This window comes from Nicotiana sylvestris, chromosome 6, assembly GCF_000393655.2.
Source record: "Nicotiana sylvestris chromosome 6, ASM39365v2, whole genome shotgun sequence".
Taxonomy (NCBI): Eukaryota; Viridiplantae; Streptophyta; class Magnoliopsida; order Solanales; family Solanaceae; genus Nicotiana; species Nicotiana sylvestris.
In genome coordinates, this window is record NC_091062.1 from 163,695,081 (window position 1) to 163,716,909 (window position 21,829).

Sequence of the window (21,829 nt, forward strand, 5' to 3'; positions counted from 1 at the left end):
TTAATATAATTCTTAAAATTTTATTCATCAATTTTTTTTACTTAGCATTAAAATAAATTTTGAATGAGCAAGTTAAATGGATACATCCACCATAACGAATACATTAAATAAGTTAGTAGGTGTAGACTTGTCCATTACGAGGTTACAAGTAATTTTTTGCTAAATATAAAAGAAGAGATATTTGTGCAACAATTGAAATCGTTTGAACTCGGGTTAATGTAGCATGAATATTACACGTTCGGTAGCGTGGAAATCATTCGATTCAGTAGTTTTAGCTACATTCTGTATGTGTGTTACAGATTTAACTAAATAAGACAAATAATAAAAGATTTTGAATTCAATAAATCAATAAATTATGGTAAAATCTTGGCGGTTATTTATATTTAACGGTTCGGCTTATCGATTATCGGTTTATAAATATAGTAATCCGCTAGCCATCCAATAAGACATCAAGCGGATTGATATCGGATTAACGATTAGCGGGAATGGTTTATCGGCTAAACCAACTAGAAAATATAAGAGAAGTAGAGAACAAGAAAATTTATCATTTCCCCACGGAAATCATGTGCTAGAATATAAAGACAACTTCTTTTTATCCCACCCTTTGATTTCTTTTTGGCAATTACCTCTAAGAAACGAAGCATTATTTCAACCAATCTGGTAAGTGCTGGTAACTAAAGTCTAATGTATTATAAAGCTAGTTTGAATCAGTACCGATATTTGAACTCAAGCCTAGATATCATTTATTATTGTTGTGTCTTCTCCTTTTTAGCTAGTAAGTCCAGCTATCAGAAAACAAATAGAGGAGGAAGTGTGTTTCTGCTATCTCTCTTTTCACTTAAACCAACTCTAAGGGAATATCATATTTAGCTTGCAAAGCCAAACTCATGTAATCAACTTGTTAACACGATTCTACTTGATTGATCTGGGAAGCTCATAGCCCTCATCTGGAATTATCTTCTTGCCTTCTTGATTAATAGGAGTAAAAGTATAATATAAAAATTCTTAACGGGTTAATAATTTATCTGATAAGGAAATTGAGTAATACATCCTAAACCATTAAGCCGTAAATTATAAAATTTCAATCCGTACACCAACCATTATCCCGATAACCCAATAAGCTATTTTTTCGGTTCGGTTGACAGTTATGGTTCAATTTTGAACAACCCTAAACTCGAACCCATAAAATTCAAATCATAAATTTTTCTTTTGCTAATGTGGAATTCATGGGTTACAAGTCAAAATTTCAGGAAAGGTTTTTGAAATTGTCTCTAAATGAAGAGACTAGTAGATCAACAATGGTAAAATTTGGAGTATCGATTTTTACAATACAGTCAAATATCTCTATAATAACATCGTTTGTTCCGAATTTTTTTGAGTTTTATAGTGAATGATTATTATACACCTATAACAATATTTGACGTTTGAATATATTTTGGTTGTTATAGAAAAAAACTTATCCAAAAATTATTTTTTTACCTTTTTAATATCTATCTATATCTATAATCTATTTATAATTAAAAGCAGAAGAAAAACTCCTATCATTAAGCCAAGTGGCATCATCCCAATATGACACTTGACACTCTAAGACATTGCTCCAAGTAATTAGGAACTAAAACTTTTTTGGAATAAAACTGTCGTACATGTGATTCACAATTTTAGAACTTTCAGAATTGTTTAATTTTTTTAAGTATTAAATGATTTTACATGTGAAAACCGTTTAATCCACAATATTAGGTAAAAACTTTTTACCTTTCATTTGCCCTAAATTTTCTTTGCAAAATCACGATAGTCAGAGTGCCCTCAATTATCTAAACCACGATTGATACTGGGTAACAACTACTCAAACCCGCAAACTTATATTTCTTCCACTAATACACGGTACTTCAATTCTAATCTTCCTACTGCTATCAAGATTTTAAAAAAACTTACGGCTTATGCAAAAGATGGCTACTGACATTGATTTCATCAAGGATATAACAATTTCGAAGATGCAATGGAAGTTAAAAGTTCGGGTTGTCCGTCGGTGGGAAGTACTAGATCGTTATAATTTAAACACTATATTCTCGATTGAATTGGTTCTACAAAATGAAAAAGTATTTTAAATATGTTATTGCCTTGCTAATTCACTTTTCTCTCTGTTTTCTAAACTTGCAAATCTGAATGTTTTGTTCTGTATCTTTGACTTACAAATTCGTTCAAATATATTGTTGAAAAGTAGAAACTGATTCCTTTTGTTCTCTGCTTCTTAAGTTGCAAATTGCTAATTCGTTTTGCTCTCTGTTTCTGAACTCGCAAATCAGAATTTATTTTTACGTATCTTTGACTTACAAATTCGTTCAAATATATTGTTGAAAAGTAGAAACTAATTCCTTTTGTTTTCTGCTTCTTAAGTTGCAAATATGAATTTGTTGCTAGCTGTCTTTCACTTGCTAATTCCTTCAAGTCTACTGTTGAAAAGTAGTTTTATTTCTTCTGCTTTTAATTGTAGATAGATTCGTTCTACCTTCTCTATTTTTTAATGTGATTAAGTTACAGATGGTTCTCTGTTATCCCATCAATATTATCTTTTACTATTTTGAGTTACTCTGACCTAATAAATTGTCTGATACAATCTCTGTATTTGTTCCCTCTTAATACTTTACTGATAGTCACTTTTGGCAGGTCGAATTTGGTGCTTTCTCCACACCAACTTGCGTATGCACAAGTTCCTTTTTCTCACAACTCTCAACTTGAGAATGCTATAGAGGTTGCACACTTTCCAGAGTTTGATTCTGAGCCATACAGTATTTTTTTTAAAGGTATTCTCTGTTGCCTTATATGGTGCAACTTTGTCATCCGCCTTCCTTTTCTGTTCCCAAGCAGATCTAATAGTTTTTTTATGTTCGTGACTCTGATCTCTAACATGCCTGTCATGTGCATTGTTTAAAGAAAAAATAAATTTTAGATTACTTTCACCGTTACCAACAGTAAAGGGATATATCGACCAAATACTGATTTAGAAATTCATATGAATTGATGTTACATGTTTTATTAGTATTATCAAATGGCTGGAATTTTACCTAATTGCTGCTTAAATGTTTCTTCTCTTCTTTTTTTTTCTCTCTTTTTCCTTCAGTAAGCATTTCCAGTTCTGGCTTATTGTGGATGTCCTGCAAGTATATTATTTATGACCAATTGTTGGGCAGAATATCAAATGATGCATAACAAATAAAAGTGAACTAAAATCACTTTGTGCATTACCAAAACATATTAATAAAGAGATACTTTTAGGTGAAATCATTCTGTAAAATGATGTCGATGGCTTTTGACCTCTGAATATTAGCAAGCTTTCAATAAAAGAAATTAAATTATAAAATTTATGTCTTTAGGCATGGCTTGCGACTTAAGTAGAATATTTAAATTTATTTAAGTTGATAGTATGGTTTTTGACCAAAGAAATTTTGTTTTTTATGGTAAAGGTCAATGCTTTCATAATGTTTACTTGCTTACTCTTTTCAGAAGTAAATGAAGGACATATCATACAATTGATTCTTACATCACTTCACCTTGGGATCACTCAAAGATTCTTTGGTTCTTTGTCTGATCTGTTCACGAGCCTGTGCAAGGCTCCATATAAACTACACAAATATATGTAGTAGAAACTAACATATCATCCTCCATATAAAAACGACCTGGACTGTGTTTTCTGCTTTTGTTCCATGACACTTTTCCTTAGTTTGCCCCTTTTTTTTTGGGTTTCTACAGTAAACATTTGCAACAGGTGATACTAGACTATGACTATACTTTCACAATACCTCATTGCGGAAGTGAAACTGTTGAAAAAACAATCGAGGCTTCTACTTTTTGCCTTTACAATAAAACTTCTATTAGATTGAGAAGGATTTGTCTTTGGAACTTCTGTTTTTGTAGAATTTGTTAAGCCAATTGGTATTTATTTTTCATGTGTTTATCTTAGCAGGTTGTCTTATCGAACTTAGATTTCTATTAATTGTTCTTTTTACTGCTTTCATAAGGGTTGCGCACAAGTTGGCGACACACTACTGCTTCCTCAAGAGGTCCAAATACTTTATTTTTTATGTGTATCTCAAATAAAAAACTGTCACTTTGTTGTCTTAACTGTTTATCCGCATTTTCTTGATTCTTACAGTGCACTATACTCCTTGCCTCAACTGCGGATGCAGCCTTAGAAAATCAGGTAATTAGTCTCAATCTCTCTTCTTCTTTTTTTAAATATAATAGGTTTCTCGCTAAAATGTGCAGTCATAAAGTTAAAATTCAGGTTCTATCCCTTCCGTACCTAAGGCGAATCTTGCTCGCAATATGTCAAGATGGGTGGTGGCAGTAATGCAACTGCTTGTTCAATGGAACATTGTGTTGATCAGTAACATTCCCCTCCCCCCCTCCCCACAAAATGGTGACGGCCATATAATTAAGTATTCCTATTATCCCGTATTATTGTCTTTTCGCCGTTAATCTAAGTTAGAGGCAGATGATTACCAGCCTCACTTGATAGCACCTGGCAAGGTTATAGATGGCTAATTGAAGGGGCCTTAAATTAATTTAAAGGATCACCTGAAGCCTTTGTTTATGGTGCAAGTAATTTTTCAAAAATTATATTTGGACAAGTACTTAATGCTTCTTATTGATGCTAACTTTATATGCAACTAACCCTTGAAACTACGTATCATGTTCACTTTGTGTTGTAAGAAATAGTGAGGAACTCATTTGGGGAATGTTAAGTAATGGTGACTCAAGCAGCTGGGTTGAATTCTAATTTTCTTACCTCCCCTCCCATATAACCTTTCTCCCTTTCCTATTATTTCTAAATAAATGTATTGGCGGAGCAGGAGTTGGAGTGATTTCCCATTTTGCAATCTACAATAGCTGCAGCTTATTCTGCTTTTTACAGCTTTACGCGTCTTCATGAAAAAATTTATTTTATTTTGCAGACGCGTCATAAAGCCGATTCACTTGTGCTGTTGGAATAATAGCTTATGCGACTATAATAAGTTCAGAAATCAGGTCCAGATTAGTAATACATTTATACATATAGGCATTTTTATTCAGTTCTGAATATCTGCTATTGTGCTTTCTACAGCTTTGTGTCCTAAGTAAAAAAAAATCATAATCTCGGCAGACACATTGAAACCACGATCCGTTTGTGTCGTTGGAAGGAGGAATTTTGAAATATGATATTTCAAGCATCAGGTCCATATTATTTGTATATTAATAGAGATATTATTTGAGCATCATTCTAAATTTCTATTATTCTATTCTTTACAGCTTTGCGCGCCTGAACTAAAAGATTTATATTTCTCTGCAGGAATGTTAAAACCACAATCCACTTGAACCTTTTAAAAGAGGACCTATGAAACTACAATATATACAAAAAAAGAGGTCCAGATTCTTTTTATATTTATATAGATATTATTTTTACCTCAACTTTGAATTTATTTCAATATGCTTTTCACAACTTTGTGCGTTGTGACAAGAAATTTATATTTTGCAGCTACATCGTTTGTTTTTGGCAACGCAGTATTATTTATTTTAACACTCCCATTTTTCTTTTTGCTCGTAGTTCTAGAGAGTTACATCTTAATTTTGATTTCAAGCTACCATAGTGCACTTCAAACATCAAGAACTTCCATATCTTGTGATTACGGATGATAGAAATGATTCAAATGCCAAATTTCTTCAAATGAAAATCAATTCTCCGGTGATTCCTGCTTTTCAGCTAATAACAAATCCTTTGACTTCGCTTCATCTTTCAGAAAGGTCAATGAAGGAGGCATTTGGCGTTCTCGAAATTATCTCATGCAAGGCTACCAACATGAAGGTTGTTCTATTGAAATCGACTCGTGATAAGATATTTGCATCTGCTAGACGCTAAGTGAAGATCAACCCCATGAAGTCAAGTATTTTGTGAATATCAACATTTTTTTAATTTTGGAGGTATAAAATAAATCATCATAACAGTCACAAATATTTTAGGTTCATATGAGGTGAATATGAAGTTCATATGAAATGAGTAATTTTGATTCACTTCAATTGAACTATTTTACTATTGTTTGTTTTTTGCTTAAGTTCTAAAGCTTATTACACCTTCCAAAGTAAGATTTTTGCATTTTGAATGATTATTGTTATTGTGCTGACCTTGACATAAATATTTCATTGAAACAATGTGGACATTAAATATTTTAGGTTAGTTTTGAAAATATTATGACAATACTTATTGGTTGGTGTTATCCTTCTTTAAAGTTAAGTTCATTACTAATTCATCTTATTTTATACTATCAGTTCTCAAGGATTGCCTCCAACCTCATCCAAAGCCTCAAGTTTCCTTCGAAACAAGAAGCAATATAACTATTGCTGGTATGAGGTTCTCTAACTGTCTTTTTACTGGTTCTATAATGTATATGATACAGAAATCATATTGTTCAAAGTTTTAAAAGTCGATGTATGAATGCATTTGTTCAATGTTTCTACCCTTTTGCCTTGCATTTCAGCTTCGCCGATGGAGATATTATTACCTTAGAAATTGAACATTTTGGGATTTTTTGGCTTTCCCAACAGTTCTACTGTAAACTTCAATGCAAATAAGTATTTGATGATCAAAATGTGCTAACTTCTTGGGGTGAATTATACTAGCTCTAACCATTCCTGTATTGTTTGTCAAGTCATTATTTGACTAAAAGTTTAGCTAAAATCACAACAACTACTAGAACTTCAAAAAAATAATGATGAATGACTAAGGACCAAGCATTTTGCAAGCAGTAAATATGATATGTAGCAACTACAATGTGGTTATTTTAACATAAATATTTTTCAATCACAATTACTTTTTCCTATGTGTCATATTTAAACCACGTCCTTCCCTTACCATATGTTTTCTAATAGATAAGTCTATCTCCTCATGACTTAAATACATGAATATCCAATACATTTATATGTTTAGAAAAATAATAGCATTGTAATGCTCCTTTGTGTCTAACAACTTTTTCATATAATATTCTTTTTGAAATGTATAAACCGCTGCAACGCGCGGGTATATATATATATATATATATATATATATATATATATAAATTAAAAATCTCGAAAGATATGAATATTTCACAAATTAAATGCTAAAAAAATCTAATACATTATTAAAAACTTCATAACTAAACGTACAAACATTTAAACTCTAAGGCACACAATTAAATCTTTCAAGATTGTTGGAAGAACTCCATAATTGTAGCTTGTTTTGTAGATTCTAGTCTCTTACTAGCGATATAACGCCTAAATCGGCGAAGATTTGCATCCAAACTTTTAGCAAAAGGATATCCAATTGCTTTTCCTTGAGGGCAATCTAAGAGTTTAACAATTGAATCTTTTATCTCAGTCAAAGTAGTAGTAGGTTGAGGTTCTTCGTCAGCACTTTCATCTGCCTCCATAGTGTCTTCTTCTTCCACCCCAATAACTTGGGCAATAATTTCTTCATCAGTGAAAGTCTTAATGATAGGAAGTGTTACATCAAATTGCACATATGTGGTAGCATCCATCGTCTCATTGATGTTATCATATGTGATTTGAGCTATTAGTGATGATACATTCCCAACATCCTCAACTAGTTCAATATTTTCACTATCAATATTGGGATTGTCATGTGTAGGTAGGATTCTAGTCTTTTTCCAACAATGGAGATGGTGGAAGCCTTCACATCATTCCATGCTTCTACTAGAGTGTTAATATCTCGTCGCATATTGAACTTATTTGTTGTCACTAGATAATGGATGGCTCCCATTGCGCTCATATTCATCAATCAAATGTTTGATGAAGCAGCTTTTGTGCTTAACTTTAAAATTTGCAATTATACCAGCATCAACAGGTTGAAGATGTGATGTCGTATTAGGTGGGAGATGATGAACCTGAATAATTCAATGTTAGTACAATAGCACCATTAAAAAAGCATGATCAAGGCTACAACAAATACCTTAATACGTGTTAATTGACTTTCGTATTCCTCAATGTCATGAGAAGTGGCATTGTCCATCAACAATAAAATCTTGCAATTTTCATCTTCAAATTTGGCATTTAGATTAAGCATGTATTTTTTGAAAATTTCACAAGTCATCCATGCTTTCTTGTTATAAAAATAATTGATGTGCGGCAAGGAGGCCATAGTTACATTCTTATAGCAATGAGGTTTAGCAACAGTTCCAATCACTAGAGTTTTTAGTTTCTCTGTCCCTGCAATGGAGTACAAGTGAAAAAAATAATTTAATAAATTTTGGATTTAATTTTGAATTTAAATTTAGAAATTTTTAATGCAAATAAATCAACTAAGAATCAAGTTAAATATTTCAAAGAAATAAATGAACATTATCAATATTAGTTTGAAATAATTAAGCATTTCAATTTTAAGAAATTTCAATAAACCAAATCTATTCTAAAAATATATCTTACCCATAGCATTACACATTTACATTACGGTAATTCTGGATTTGTCTTTCTTACATCCGCGCTCTGGCACTTGAGCAAGAGTCTTGTTGGGAGCCATACGAAAGATATCATGTGCATACCTTAAAAAAAATGTGATTATATTACGTTCACATATTATTGGTATTTGAACAATATAAAATATATCATGTGTAGATCTTCAAATAAAAAAAGAATGACGTGCATATATGATAAGTGGCAATTTTGATTGCTTATTAGCATATTTTTGTTTTTTATTTTTTAGTCTAAAAATATTGAATTGTGTCCCCGAAACTGATCAAATTGTGTAAAATTGCAGGAATAATGGAAATTGAGTTCTCGAGATGAAATTTGACTCAAAAAGGATTAATCTAAACTAAGACAATAACATACACATAAACTTACAAAGTGCGGACAACAGGATTTCATCTGCGGCCGCAATCACGGAAGAAAATTCAGCAGACTTTGGAATAAATTCCAGATCGCACAAGAATTGTGCGGCCGCAAAAGCTGGGTTAGGATCAAAGATCAGAGAGATGAAAAAAGGCTAAGTCCAGAGCTTTCTCAAATTGCAGTCCGCACAAGATTTGCGCGGCCTTAGAAGATTATCTTGCGGCCGCAATCATACTATTACGAACCGCAAAAGAGTGCCTTGCGGCCGCAGTGCTAAATCTGCGGATCGAAGAAAGATTGCCTCGCGAACGCAATTCTGAATTGTGCGGCCGCAGACCTCCAGTTCCTGACAAGTTGAAGAAACCTGCGGACCACACATGGAATTGTGCGGCCGCAGAGCCCACCGAAGGGTATTTTTGTCCGAAATTGTCAGCTTTGTATAAATAGAAGAGTTTCACGAAATTAGGTCAAGTTTTGAATATTTGAAGTATTGTAGCCATTTCTCTTTGCTTCTTTAGGAAACTTTAGCTTATTTTGGTGAGTTAACATTAGATTTCTCTATTTTAATCCTATATGAGCTTTATTATCTTTTCTTCTTTGTTTTCTTCTTCACCCACTATGAGTAGCTAGATTTTTACTAGGGTTGTGACCCAACTCTAGTGTGTAAACCTTATGGGTAATTTTATGCTTGTTTATGAATGAGTATTTATTATTTAACTTAGTTCAATCTTCAACTGTAGAATTAATGGTTGCAAACATTGATTCATGCCTATTTGACTTAGTCTCTTCTTGAGAAAGATGGACCTAGTCTGGGTTAATTTAGCTAACAAGGAATTGGGTCAATTGAGAGATTGATTAACCCAATTAAAGGGTTCAACCTAGAGATAGTAACAACGCGACTTGATCTCTTATCAACCGTTTTGGTAGATACCCATTTGGTCTTGAGAAAATAAAATTGGGCAAAACCACTCTCTGACCGAGAGGTATTGAGTGAGCAACGTAGTGTTGCGAGCTATGATAAACCCGAGTCAATAAAATGAGCATAAAAGTCTTTATCCCATTAGACAAACACCTACATCATGGTCATAACCCTAGGCCTTTTTATATTTGGAAAGCACTCAAAACAATTATCTCTAATTTTATATCTTTAGATTTGAAATCATTAGGTTAATTTTAGAAGTAGTAACAAAACCTATTTGTGGAAGTGCAATCTAGATATTTCACTTGCTTATTCCGAATATATATTTCTAACTCCCATCTTAGCTCCCTATGGATTCGACCCCGACTCTTTGTTGGGTTTTATTATTGCAAACGACCATGTCATACCTTTTTAGAGGCGTGCATTTGAACGTGATCAATATCTTCAAAAAGTATAAATAAATCTTTTAAGTATCTTTTGGCATATTTCTAATGAATAATATATCAATTGAAGATCTTCAAAAAAATAAAATAATAATGTACATATTATCATGGAACGTACTGCTATCCTTAAGATATATATTTTTATTATAAGTTGTATATTAAAGTTATAAAATATTTAATTATAATATTTAGATTTATTATTAGTAATAATCTTAGAAAATCTACATGGCTGTTATAGAGGGGTAATTTTATAAAGAGTGTACTGTTATAAAAATGGTTGTTGCTGTTAGTAAAATGCTACTATAGAAAGGTAAAATATAACATAAAAAATTAATTCCGAGAAAAAATATATTTTTATTGTGAATGACTATTATATAGGGATGCCGTTACAAAGAGTTTAAGTGCTAGGTTTTAGACAAAAGAAAGCATATTCTTCGCAGTCATTAACTCATGAGGAGTATTTAGTGCAATTTAATGGGCTCTTTTGGAAAACAGTGAATTACAACAAAAGCCGGAGGGCTCAATTGCAAATGTCAAGTTACCCCTAACTTTTCTCGATTTCACTGTCTTCCTCCCAGACAATTTTAGGAAAACAAAGCAAACGGTTACAGACCAAGTAAGCAGATACCACTCCCTTCAATCAATCCCTAATTTCTTGCTCTTACCATGCAAATCTCACAAACCCACTTTTAGATCCATTGTTAATTAGACGCCCTTCAAATTTGAATTCATTTTTGGATCCTGAAACTCATTACTGTAAGCTTCCTTTTTCTCTGTTTTTTAATTCAATTATGGAATCGAGTTGTTTATGTAAATTTGTATTTTTTCAACTTGAGATTCATATTCATTTTTCTCTGTTTTTTTTTGTCAGAACAATTAGCACGTCAAGTTATTATCTATCATCTGAACAGCAATTTTGAAGTTCATCCTTAAAATTGGTATGTTTTTGTTCTTATTATCTCTTTGTCTCAACCATGCAAAGCCTTATGTGCAATTTTACTGTACTAACTGTAGCTTTATTTTCATTTGAGAGAATGATTTGCTTTCATTTCCCTTTTTACCCTTGTCAATGCATATGAATTTGTTGCTTCCAGGGGCGGCTCAAGCATTTTAGCGGCCTAAAGCCAAAATTTATTTGGAGGCCTTAAATTTAAAAAGTAAAACATATTTTTTCCCCAAAAAACTATTGTTCTACCTTTTTGAGATAAAAAGTTGTGAAAATAATTTTGATTATCGATTTCTTCTAATAGTTCTTTTTCGAATGACAATATAGTCAATCCAGTTAATCTTTCTTGAGAACTGTTGATCCTAGGTACTCCCTCCGGTCCAAAATAAGTGATTTTTTAGCTGTTTTCACACAGATTAAGAAATTCGCCTTTTAACATTAATTAGCAATGAAATTGACCATATTAACCTTTACTATCTCTTCACATAAACACTTCTAACACATGCTCCAACACTATTTACTCCAAGGGCAATGTAGGAAACAAATAATTAATTCATTCTTGAAATCTGGAAAAATCACTTATTTTGGACCACAAAATAAATGCCAAAAAATCACTTATTTTGGACCGGAGGGAGTAAGATTTTATTAATTTTAAAAAACTTATTTCTACTGAGACAACGGTTACATGAACTGTTAAATATTATTTTATAAAAAATAAATTTATTTGAAAAAGAAGCAAGTCTTTTTATTTGATTGAATGTGTCGATTAGAGTATTATTTTATATTTGTACTATTTTCTTTAATATTTTTAATTTAAAAAATAAGTCTAAACCATCAATATCCGAGTGACTTTTATATTTTAAGGAACATTCAAGGTTAAGACAATATTTTCTGAAGTTCTCGTCATCTAATGACCTCAAATTTTTACCACTGAAACTTTTGAGCTGTTGAATCTTTATACTCTTGGAGAAAACACTATAAGAGAAAGTATATAATCTTGTGAGAGAAGGGAAAGAAATATTGTGACTTGGAAAAAATAAGAAAGAGAAAGTAAAAATTTATAAGTATTGTCACCTGCCATAATAATTATTCTGATATTGAAGATTTATTCGCAAATTTAATAAAATTATCTTTCTCTTTATATGAAACTTTTTTACTTTTCTACTAAAAGTACTCTATTAAAAAAAAATATAAGTCTGTTATTGCTAAAAAAATGAGCCCCCCCAAATTTTGGGGCCTAAAGCAAGTGCCTTACTTGCTTTACCATAGAGCCGACAGTGACTGCTTCCTATTCGTGGTTCCTTATCAGTCTTGTAGTGGAGTTTAACTACTTCATGCTGCTTAATCTGTGATAATTTTAATTGTTTGTAACAAATGTGTTCACTATGAAGAAAAATGTTATATTTTGAAAAATGTTTCTGATGAAATAAGTGGTTTTCTCACTTATTTTTCAGGATTTTGTTGGTCAGCGAAGAATATTTACCTAAGATTGATAATAATATCAATAAAATGGATAGTATTCATGACATTTGCAGTATCAAAATCTTATAATAATGTCTAAATATTGGTTGGAGCAATTGATATGAAGTAAGAGTTTGGATAATCGTAAAGGAAACTAATTTTTTGTATATATGTGAAGGAAGTCATTTTCCCCTTTTGAGAGGAAATATTTTAATTGCAAAAGAATTCCCAATGACCAAACACCACAATGAATGGTTGTAAGACCAACCACATTGTATGTGAGTGAGTTAGACCTCTAAAGTCCAACCTATCCACACGATAAATGTTGCAGAAATGCAGATGCTAAGATGGATCAGTCATATAAGATTAGACAAGATTAAAAATTATCAAATTCAGCAGAAGGTGCAAGTAGCACAAAAAGAGGATAAAATGAAAGAGGGAACTTGAAATGATTTGGACATGTCTTACATCGTCCTGCCGATGCACCTGTTATAGGTAGGAGTGGAAAACGGGTGGGTCTGGTCGGATATGGTTTGGGTCGAAAACGGGTAATGAAAAAACGGATAAAATTATCCGATCCAACCCATATTTAATACGAATAAAAACGGCTTAACCAGTGGATAATATGGGTAACCATATTAGCCATGACTTTTTGAATATAATCACTTTTGGGAGAATTCCTAGTGTCCCAAACTTGATAAACCCCCAATTTGAGGCTTTACAAATGTAAAAGGTAAACTCATTGGTTATCCATTGGTTAACCATTTTCTAAATGGATAATATGGTTCTTATCCATATTTGACCCGTTTTTAAAAAGTTCATTATCCAACCCATTTTTAGTGGATAATATGGGTGGTTAACTAGTTTCTTTTAACTATTTTGCCACCATTAATTATAGGTATAAAACCATGGTGAATAAAGGATCGAAGAAGATGAGGTAGACCAAAAATCACATCAAAGGAAGTTTTCTTGCAAGACCTATAATCCCTGGATTCCATGCAAAATTAAGCAAAAAATATGGCATAATATTAAAAAAGAAATGTATAGGTGTTACCAATTAGTTGAGTAAGTTTTAGTCGTGTTAGGATGTTTCTTTTATGTCCAATATTTGCAAGGAATTAAAGGACTGAAAAAAGAAGAGGTAGACCTAAAATCACATTGAAGAAAGTTATCTTGCAAGACTAAGACCTACAATCTCTGGATTCCATGCAAATTAGGCAAAAAATACAGCACAGCGGAAGAAAAAGAACTGTATAGGTGATACCAATTAGCTAAGATTAAGTTTTGGTCATGTTACTATGTTTATTTTAGGTCCAATATTTGCAAGGAGTTTTTACTCTTGTTAGTGATTTATGCGACAGCAGGAAATGCAGAGACCTCTAGTGTTAGGGACTAATTTTTTTGTAATATTGGACTGAGATGGACATAGTTTGAGCAGTACAGATAGTGAGGATTCTCATAGTCGATCCCAACTTACTTGGGATTGAGGCCTAACTGTTGCTGTTGCAACCGCTAGAAAATGACTTCTTCTGGAAAATATTTTCTGTTATACTAAACAGATAGCTTTTGGACAAAAGAGGAAATAGATAGAGTTGAAAGTGTTTCACCTCCTTCGTGATTCATCTCTACTAAAGCAAAAGTCTTCTTTTCTGTTTCAGGATTGCTCCTTCATTTGTCTTACCTTATCAAAAAAAAAGGGATTTCTCCGTAGTTGGTCAAGGATGGCGTCAGTGTCAAATGATGGGTTATCCAATGAGAGCGTGAAGAAGCGGCTGTCAGAAAATGGTTACCACTCGTATTTGGGCATTATACCAAAATATAAAGTTCGGAAAGTCTCAGCAGTACGAGATTTTCCTCCAGGATGTGGTAATATCTCTCCAAAAGTTGATTTGAATCATGAACAAGATGCCGTTGTGTCCACTAATGAAGATATGGCTAACATTGTGTTGGTTGATGTTGTTAAAGATTCTAACAGTGAGATCGAATCACGGTCAGTTGAAGCTGTGGACTGTCTAGTTAACATGGAGGAGCATGAAAAGTTGGATAGGTTAATAGGGGAAGTGGTATCGAAAAACATGGGTGCAATAGCAAATGAGTTGGGAGAAAAAATAAGTGACGACAAATCTCTTGGATTTGAGTTGCCTAAAGATCTTGAAATTAGTGAAATGGAGCTTTCCAAGGAAACGGAAGACATCCAGACTGACACTTTAGTGAAGGGAGTTAATGAAGAGAGAAGTTTACCTTTGGTCGAAAATGTTTGTGGTGGACACAAGACATCTGTGCGGGAAATTGGCGGTGCCACTGATGAACCAAGTCCTGTTAGTCAAGTCAAAGTGGTTTTGCCACCTCAGCAGCTAATTAGTGTTATGGAAAATGCTTCCCCCCCGCCAAAGAATAAGTACCGCAAAAGAAGAGTATCTGCTGTTCGTGACTTCCCTCCATTTTGTGGAACAAATGTTCCTAAGCCAACTGAACAGAATTTCTATGGTGTTACTGAAGAAAGCAAGGATGTGGCTGGGTTCAATAAGGCAGTTATAAATAATGAAGTGATTGAGACACTGAGAGATGTTACGGACACTGGGGCATTGCAAGAGAGGTTGGTTGAAAGTGAGGAGGCTGATTCTCTGAGAGAGAGGGACATTGCTAGTCCCAAAGATAGGGTGTTGGAGCAAATAACAATGGTTCACAGTGAAGAACAGGAAGGTATCCAAAATGATTTTGATGGAAGAAGTCAGATGGAAAGAACTGTGGTTATGCCCGAGACAATGACGAAAAAGGAGAATGATGCAGGAGTTGTGGGAAAGGAGATTGTTGTACATTCAGAGGATGAAAGTGAAAAGACAACTAGTGCAACTAGTGCTCTTGGTTGTGGAAATGAAATGGTTGGGCCGATTACGCAGGGTGCTGAGACGTATTGTGCATGGGAGCAAAGGAAAAAAAAGAGTTTAGATGGCCCTGTGAGTGGAAATGAAATTGTTGTCTCACAGGTCAAAGACAATCTGACAAAGACTGCAGTCAGTGCTTGTGGTTCTGGGCATGAAATAGTTAAGCCAATTGTGCAAGGTCTGATGGCCGAGCCACACTGTCCATGGAGGCAGGGAAAGCAAACTAGTGTAGATTGTGCGGTGAGTGGAAACCAAGATGAGAAGTCTCCTCTGTCTTGGCGCAAGAAGGCTAAAGCTGTCGCCAGAAAAAGTAATCCTAGGGGTAAGAAAAAATCAGCTTCTGGTGGCGAAGCTACCAATGAATTTTCAAGGGCACTAGTTGTGTTCGATGACGAAGGATCTGCTTTACATGCTGTCAGCAACGATGGAGCTCACAGTTTGAATAGGGAAGCACTACATGAAGATCGTCCCGTTGGACAAGGACGACGTGAATTTGACGTGACCCTACCACCTTTTGGTCCAAACAGTTCTAGTCATGGTGATGCCCGAACTAAAGTTAGAGAGACTCTTCGTATGTTTCAGGCTATCTGTAGAAAGCTCTTGCAAGAAGAAGAGTCAAAGTCAAGACCTGAAGAAGCAAAACCGAGGCAAGGGTCAAACAGAATTGATCTTCAAGCGGCAAAAATCATCAAGGCAAAAGGAAAAGAAGTTAACACAGGTCAGCACATACTGGGAGAAGTTCCTGGAGTTGAAGTTGGAGATGAGTTCCAATACAGGGTGGAACTTGCTATTGTGGGGGTTCATCGCCTATATCAGGCTGGTATAGATTACATGAAGCAGGGAGGTATGCTGATCGCGATTAGTATTGTTTCTTCAGGGGTCTATGATGATGCTGTGGAAGATGCTGATGTATTGATTTATTCTGGGCAAGGCGGAAATGTGGTAGGTAAGGTCAAAACTCCTGAGGATCAGAAGCTTGAAAGAGGTAATTTAGCTTTGAAGAATAGTATATCAGTTCAGAATCCTGTTCGGGTGATTCGTGGATCCAAGGAGACGAAAACGTCTGAATCTGTGGATGGTAAAGGTAAGGTAGTGACAACATATATTTATGATGGGTTGTACAAGGTTGATAATTTTTGGACAGAACAAGGGCCAAAGGGTAAGATGGTTTTTATGTTTAAGTTGGTGAGAATTCCTGGTCAACCAGAGCTTGCTTGGAAAGAAGTGAAGTCATCAAAAAAGTCCAAAGTGCGGCATGGTGTTTGTGTCCATGACATTACAGAAGGAAAGGATACACTCCCGATAAGTGCTGTGAACACAATTGATGGTGAGAAACCTCCACCATTCACTTATATCAAGAAGATGATATATCCTGACTGGTTCCAGCGATCTCCTCCTAAAGGTTGTGATTGTATCGGTAGATGTTCTGATTCCAAGAGGTGCTCATGTGCAGTTAAAAATGGAGGCGAGATCCCATACAACCGTAATGGAGCTATTGTTGAAGTGAAGCCTCTTGTCTATGAATGTGGTCCTTCTTGTAAATGTCCCCCCTCTTGCTACAATAGAGTCGGCCAACACGGTATTAAAATTCCACTTGAGATCTTTAAGACAAATTCAAGGGGATGGGGTGTGAGAGCTTTAACATCTATTCCTTCAGGAACCTTTATCTGTGAGTATGCAGGAGAGCTTCTTGAAGACAAGGAAGCTGAACGAAGAATTGGTAGTGACGAATACCTTTTTGATATTGGGCAGAACTATAGCGATTGTTCTGTGAACTCTTCCACACAAGCAGAATTAAGTGAGGTAGTAGAAGAGGGTGGTTATACAATTGATGCAGCTCAGTGTGGAAATGTCGGGCGATTTATCAATCACAGTTGTTCACCTAACTTGTATGCACAAAACGTTCTTTATGATCACGAAGATAAGAAAATGCCTCATATCATGTTCTTTGCAGCAGATAACATTCCTCCTTTGGCGGAGCTGAGTTACCATTATAATTATTCCGTGGATCAGGTACGTGACTCCAATGGCAATATCAAGGTGAAGAAATGCTATTGTGGATCTTCAGAGTGTAGCGGTCGGATGTACTAGGGGTTTGTAAAGCTTTATTTCAAGTTGAGGTGAATAATTCCTCATATTTGATTTAAGATGTTTCACTGCAATACATTTGTCCTCCTTATGTTTTGCTTTTAGCTGCATTTGCACGAATGTTGCTTTCCTTTCTCCATCCAAGAATCATGCTGCATAGTTTCAGTATCTACCTCTTCTTTCCCTATTGCAAATGGCAATGTAGTGTATTTGGTACGAGAAAAGTCATATTCGAGGAAATATGTTTTCCAGGAGGTAGTCAAATTTTGATGTCTGGTACGAGAAAATATTTTCCAAGGAAAAACTTTTCTATTAATATTTGGAAAATGACTTCCCTAACTTACATGCGGAAGTCACTTCCTTTAAAATGTCTTCTAATTTCATATCATTTGCTCCAAATTGATCTTAGACATCATTAGTCTAATCTTTAATACTCAAAGATTTCATCAAAACACTATCTAATTTGCTAATACTATTACTAACCTTTAATATTCTTTTCCGAATTTCTTTTTACTCACAACAAAACATCAGAAAACATTTAATATAAAAATACTTTTCATATAGAACATTTTAAAAAACATATCTTTCATAGACAACGTTTTCACGAAATTTTGTTTTTCATGAAGAATGACTTCTGTCGTATAAAACACACAACATTCGCTACATTGTTGATATATGCATAATGATTTTGCATGGACAGTCTCTTTTTGTCTTCTCAAGTCGAGGGTATATCGGAAACAACTTTTCTATCCCTGCGGGGTAAAGGTAAAGTCTGTGTACACGCTACCCTCCATAGACTCTACTTGTCGGATTTTATTGGATCATTGTTATTGTTGATTTTGCATGGACAGAGAAGCTTGTTTGGGTCATGGACGGAAAAAGTTCACATTTTGAGAGGCCCTTCCTACTTAACTTTTCATACTTTTGGAAAACTAGCAATTAGCTAACATAAATTTTAAGGTATAACATTTTACATAATTATGTTTTAGTTCTACTAGAGAATCGAGAACAATAACATAGATTTTAAGGTATAACATTTTACATAATTATGTTTTAGTTCCACTAGAGAACCGAGAACAAGAACTCACGCCTTGATAACTTATATAACATAGGGAGAACCGTACCCCAAAAGTTAGCTATTAAGGTGGGAAAACCCAAGGCTATTTATAAACGCCACATTGGCACATTGCAATACCGATATGGGACTCAAGTCCCATAACTTGCATTGGACCATAACAAACCGGCGTCAGGCACAGAGGGCGGTGGGTGGCTCTGATACCATTGATACAACCTAGGGAGAGCCACAATCCAAAAGCTAGTTATTAAGATGGGAGAGACCAAGTATAAACCCCACATGAGGACATTGCAATATCTCTATGGGACTCAAGTCCTATACCTTGCAATGGACCATAACAATAACTCAACAGTCAACAAGATAGAATAGTGAAGAGATTTATTGATATATATATATATATATATATATATATATATATATATATATATATATATATATATTCGTGAACGAAGTACAATGACTTAAGCCACGATAACTCGAGACTATATTTAATTAAAAGCACCTTGTTCACGGAGGGTGATCCCTAATACGCAACTAATCTATATATAATTTTATTCTGTAAATTCTGACAGCTGAGACATCACCAAGTAGCGCCACTAATATGTGATAACACTTGTATTTTCATGTCTAAGAGAGCTGAATGTATATATAATAGCCCAGCTTTCCATTCAGCAGGAATTACAGCCTTGTCTGACTGCACCCATTTGGTTTCAGCACCAGCACTTGTTAGGAACCTCACGTTAAGTTCTCCACTTGGTGGGCTCGATAGGTCGAACACTGCTCCATAAACCCTCCTCATTGATATCCATTCTTTTGTTTCCTCCTGCATCAACATATATAATAATAATTAAATATATGCCAAGGTAGGCTCACATTAACATGAAAGGTTGTAAACTCGTCCAATATTGACATCCTTTATTTGTCTATGAGACCAGTGCCGTACGCAAGATATTTCATAAACGGTATTACAATTTGAAGGAGTGGAGTAATGAATAAATCACTATTAAATATTTTTATTTTTCTTATATATCTAATAAAAAAATCGACGAAATTGTGTCACATGACACCACATGCAACAAGGTGCATACACCTGTCTATTGGAAAAACCAAAAAGTTGATAGCCTAAAAAAGACTTTGTTAATATGATAAAATGAGACTTGGACAGCAAGAATGTCAGTAGCACCACCTTGATTCATAACAACTATAGCAAGATAGTGAGGGTACTTGCTATGTTCGTGGATTTTAAGCATGAGATTTCCATATTTGCAAGAAACTCTACGATATTCTACTTCAACTACGCCTTTAGCAAACAATTGCTGAGCCATATTAGGTTGCTTAGCCAATTTAGCATAGGCGCGGTAGCTGAGAATGAAGTCTGTTCCATGTCCTTCTCCAGTGTCCGTCACCACTACTTTTGTTCCCTCGTCACTGCACAACCCCTTGTCCTTGCACCTTACCTATAAATTTTCTTTGTTATCAATGCTATTGAATAATCCAACTTCTTTTTGTTTATCAATGATTACTTATAGTTAATATTTTAACTGACCTGATAATGTAAAAAACGTAGAGATTAATAATTACAGTACCTGGTAGCAAGCTCCACAGGCAGCTCCATTTTTGTAAAGCCGTTTGGAGGCTGCACAAACCTCCCCATTGTTGACATCTTTGCCATTTTCTCCATAGCCACACGCTCCGGCTGATCAAAATGTACGTACAACAATTAAATGTTTAAAATAGCTAGTGCATGCACAAGTTTACTTGATTATTTTTGTGTGTGTTAGTGGGAGGGATTAAGATTATGTATTTATAATTAGATGATGATCCTACGAAGTAGTATAGGGAGCTCTTAAATTTAGTTACATTTTCATCTCATTTTGAAAGTCAAATTAATCATTGTTTGTCAAAAAATTGACATTAATTTGATAAGTACTTCACTCCTTCCATTTCAATGTAGATGATGTAGTTTTACTTGATACAAAATTTAAGGAAGAAAAAAGTCTTTTGAAATATGTGACCCTGAAAGCTTAAGGGGCACAAACTTTGTGAGGCCATAATATTTTTGTGGCTATAAAAGTTTCTCAGTAAGAATAGAGTGGGTAAAATAAAAAATTTAAAGTTAAATTATTTTCCTAATAAGAAAAGTGTGTCATTTAAATTAAAACAGAGGGAGTAATATTTAGAAATAAAGTCTTGACATGAGGTCAACTAAAATGTTTATGTACCTACACAATTAGATAATGAATTTTAGTTTCAAGAAGAGAATTATCACCATAAAACGTAGTAATAAAATTAGGAAATTATGATAAAATTGACAATTATTTTGGAAGCTAAGGTGAAAAGGGCATACTTGGTATCCCCATGCCATCAGGGGTAGTGTAATAGGCAGTTCTGGAAACATAATTATTGCTGTAGCAAAGCGTAGGCAATAGCAAAACCATGCAGAGAAAAATGCAATTATATTGTTGTTGATAGAGATCATTTTGCCTTAAGAAAGAGGTAGAAAAGGCAGAAGAAGTGTAGTTAGAAGAGTTGTGAATGGGATATTCGAGTGAGGAAATCCTATAGCTGAGGTTTACAGGGTCCGGGGTCGACGATTGCTGCCACATTTCTCTTTCCATTATAGACAGTGGAAAACAGATGGAAACTAAAGAAAACTCTGTCCTAAAATATACTTGATGACACACAATTTCACTAATTGCTTAATCATTCAACACTGTAAACCTGGAAAGAACCACATACTCCATTTCCCTCCAGATTTTCTACCAAGAAATAGAAAAAGGAACAGACTTAATTAAACAATTCACTCTGAGTACATGCTTTGGTAATAGTTTTGAAGACAATTGAAAAGATCTCAAATTTGTCAGTGTTCACTTCCCCATTTATGCTGCATTTTAATTTTAATTCTATTAAACATTTCAGTCTAACAAAAGGGAAGTGCTCTAAAATTTGTACAGGTGTATAGGTTCATACGACAACAACAAACCAGTGAAATTACACACGTGAGATCTGGAGAGGCCGATACTACTAGTACGACTAGAAGAGACTTTCGACTACCTGTCAACCCACAACCCTAATCAGGGGCGAAGTCACCTTTGTATAAGGGTGATCAATTGACCACCCTCCACTAGAATATTACGAAAAATTACACTGTGTATA

At 34.2% G+C, this 21,829-nt stretch overlaps 3 protein-coding genes and 1 long non-coding RNA gene across 6 annotated transcripts; 2 read left to right on the plus strand and 2 right to left on the minus strand.

Annotated features, from left to right (window-relative positions):
* The first annotated feature begins 2,665 nt into the window (after positions 1-2,665).
* Positions 2,666-6,503, plus strand: LOC104233836 (uncharacterized). 3 transcript variants are annotated; one of them, XR_712731.2, is made up of 7 exons: positions 2,666-2,801; positions 4,017-4,058; positions 4,151-4,198; positions 4,953-5,025; positions 5,102-5,211; positions 5,327-5,400; positions 5,775-5,995. It is a non-coding gene; the product is annotated as an uncharacterized lncRNA (long non-coding RNA). The 3 variants fall into 3 exon arrangements; XR_712732.2 differs by lacking the exon at positions 2,666-2,801 and adding an exon at positions 6,301-6,503 and having other exon boundaries at positions 3,577-4,058; positions 5,775-5,839; XR_712730.2 differs by lacking the exon at positions 2,666-2,801 and having other exon boundaries at positions 3,577-4,058.
* Positions 6,504-7,754: 1,251 nt separating this feature from the next.
* LOC138871602 (uncharacterized) lies at positions 7,755-8,467 on the minus strand. Its single transcript, XM_070149487.1, has 3 exons — positions 8,452-8,467; positions 7,979-8,235; positions 7,755-7,913 (listed from the first exon to the last, which is right to left on the minus strand). The coding sequence occupies exons 1-3, from the start codon at positions 8,465-8,467 to the stop codon at positions 7,755-7,757; spliced, it is 432 nt and encodes a 143-aa protein (XP_070005588.1).
* Positions 8,468-10,711: 2,244 nt separating this feature from the next.
* Positions 10,712-17,702, plus strand: LOC104233835 (histone-lysine N-methyltransferase, H3 lysine-9 specific SUVH6-like). Its single transcript, XM_009787289.2, has 3 exons — positions 10,712-10,974; positions 11,090-11,156; positions 14,284-17,702. The coding sequence occupies exon 3, from the start codon at positions 14,347-14,349 to the stop codon at positions 17,599-17,601; it is 3,255 nt and encodes a 1,084-aa protein (XP_009785591.1). The 5' UTR covers positions 10,712-10,974; positions 11,090-11,156; positions 14,284-14,346; the 3' UTR covers positions 17,602-17,702.
* Positions 17,703-19,253: 1,551 nt separating this feature from the next.
* On the minus strand, positions 19,254-21,291 carry LOC104233837 (expansin-like B1). The gene is made up of 4 exons (XM_070149488.1): positions 21,021-21,291; positions 20,260-20,369; positions 19,830-20,130; positions 19,254-19,504 (listed from the first exon to the last, which is right to left on the minus strand). The coding sequence occupies exons 1-4, from the start codon at positions 21,289-21,291 to the stop codon at positions 19,254-19,256; spliced, it is 933 nt and encodes a 310-aa protein (XP_070005589.1).
* Between the last annotated feature and the right edge of the window lie 538 nt (positions 21,292-21,829).

Excerpts from the sequence above, each read along its gene's own strand:
- LOC138871602 (XM_070149487.1), bottom strand. Across the intron at positions 7,914-7,978 it reads GTCAATTAACACGTATTAAG|GTTCATCATCTCCCACCTAA; the intron begins GTATTTGTTGTA and ends TGAATTATTCAG.
- LOC104233835 (XM_009787289.2), top strand. The coding sequence starts at position 14,347 with ATGGCGTCAGTGTCAAATGATGGGTTATCCAATGAGAGCGTGAAGAAG.
- LOC104233837 (XM_070149488.1), bottom strand. The coding sequence starts at position 21,291 with ATGGAAAGAGAAATGTGGCAGCAATCGTCGACCCCGGACCCTGTAAAC. Across the intron at positions 20,370-21,020 it reads TGATGGCATGGGGATACCAA|CCGGAGCGTGTGGCTATGGA; the intron begins GTATGCCCTTTT and ends CATTTTGATCAG. Across the intron at positions 19,505-19,829 it reads TGACATTCTTGCTGTCCAAG|TGATGCAGGAGGAAACAAAA; the intron begins TCTCATTTTATC and ends TATTATATATGT.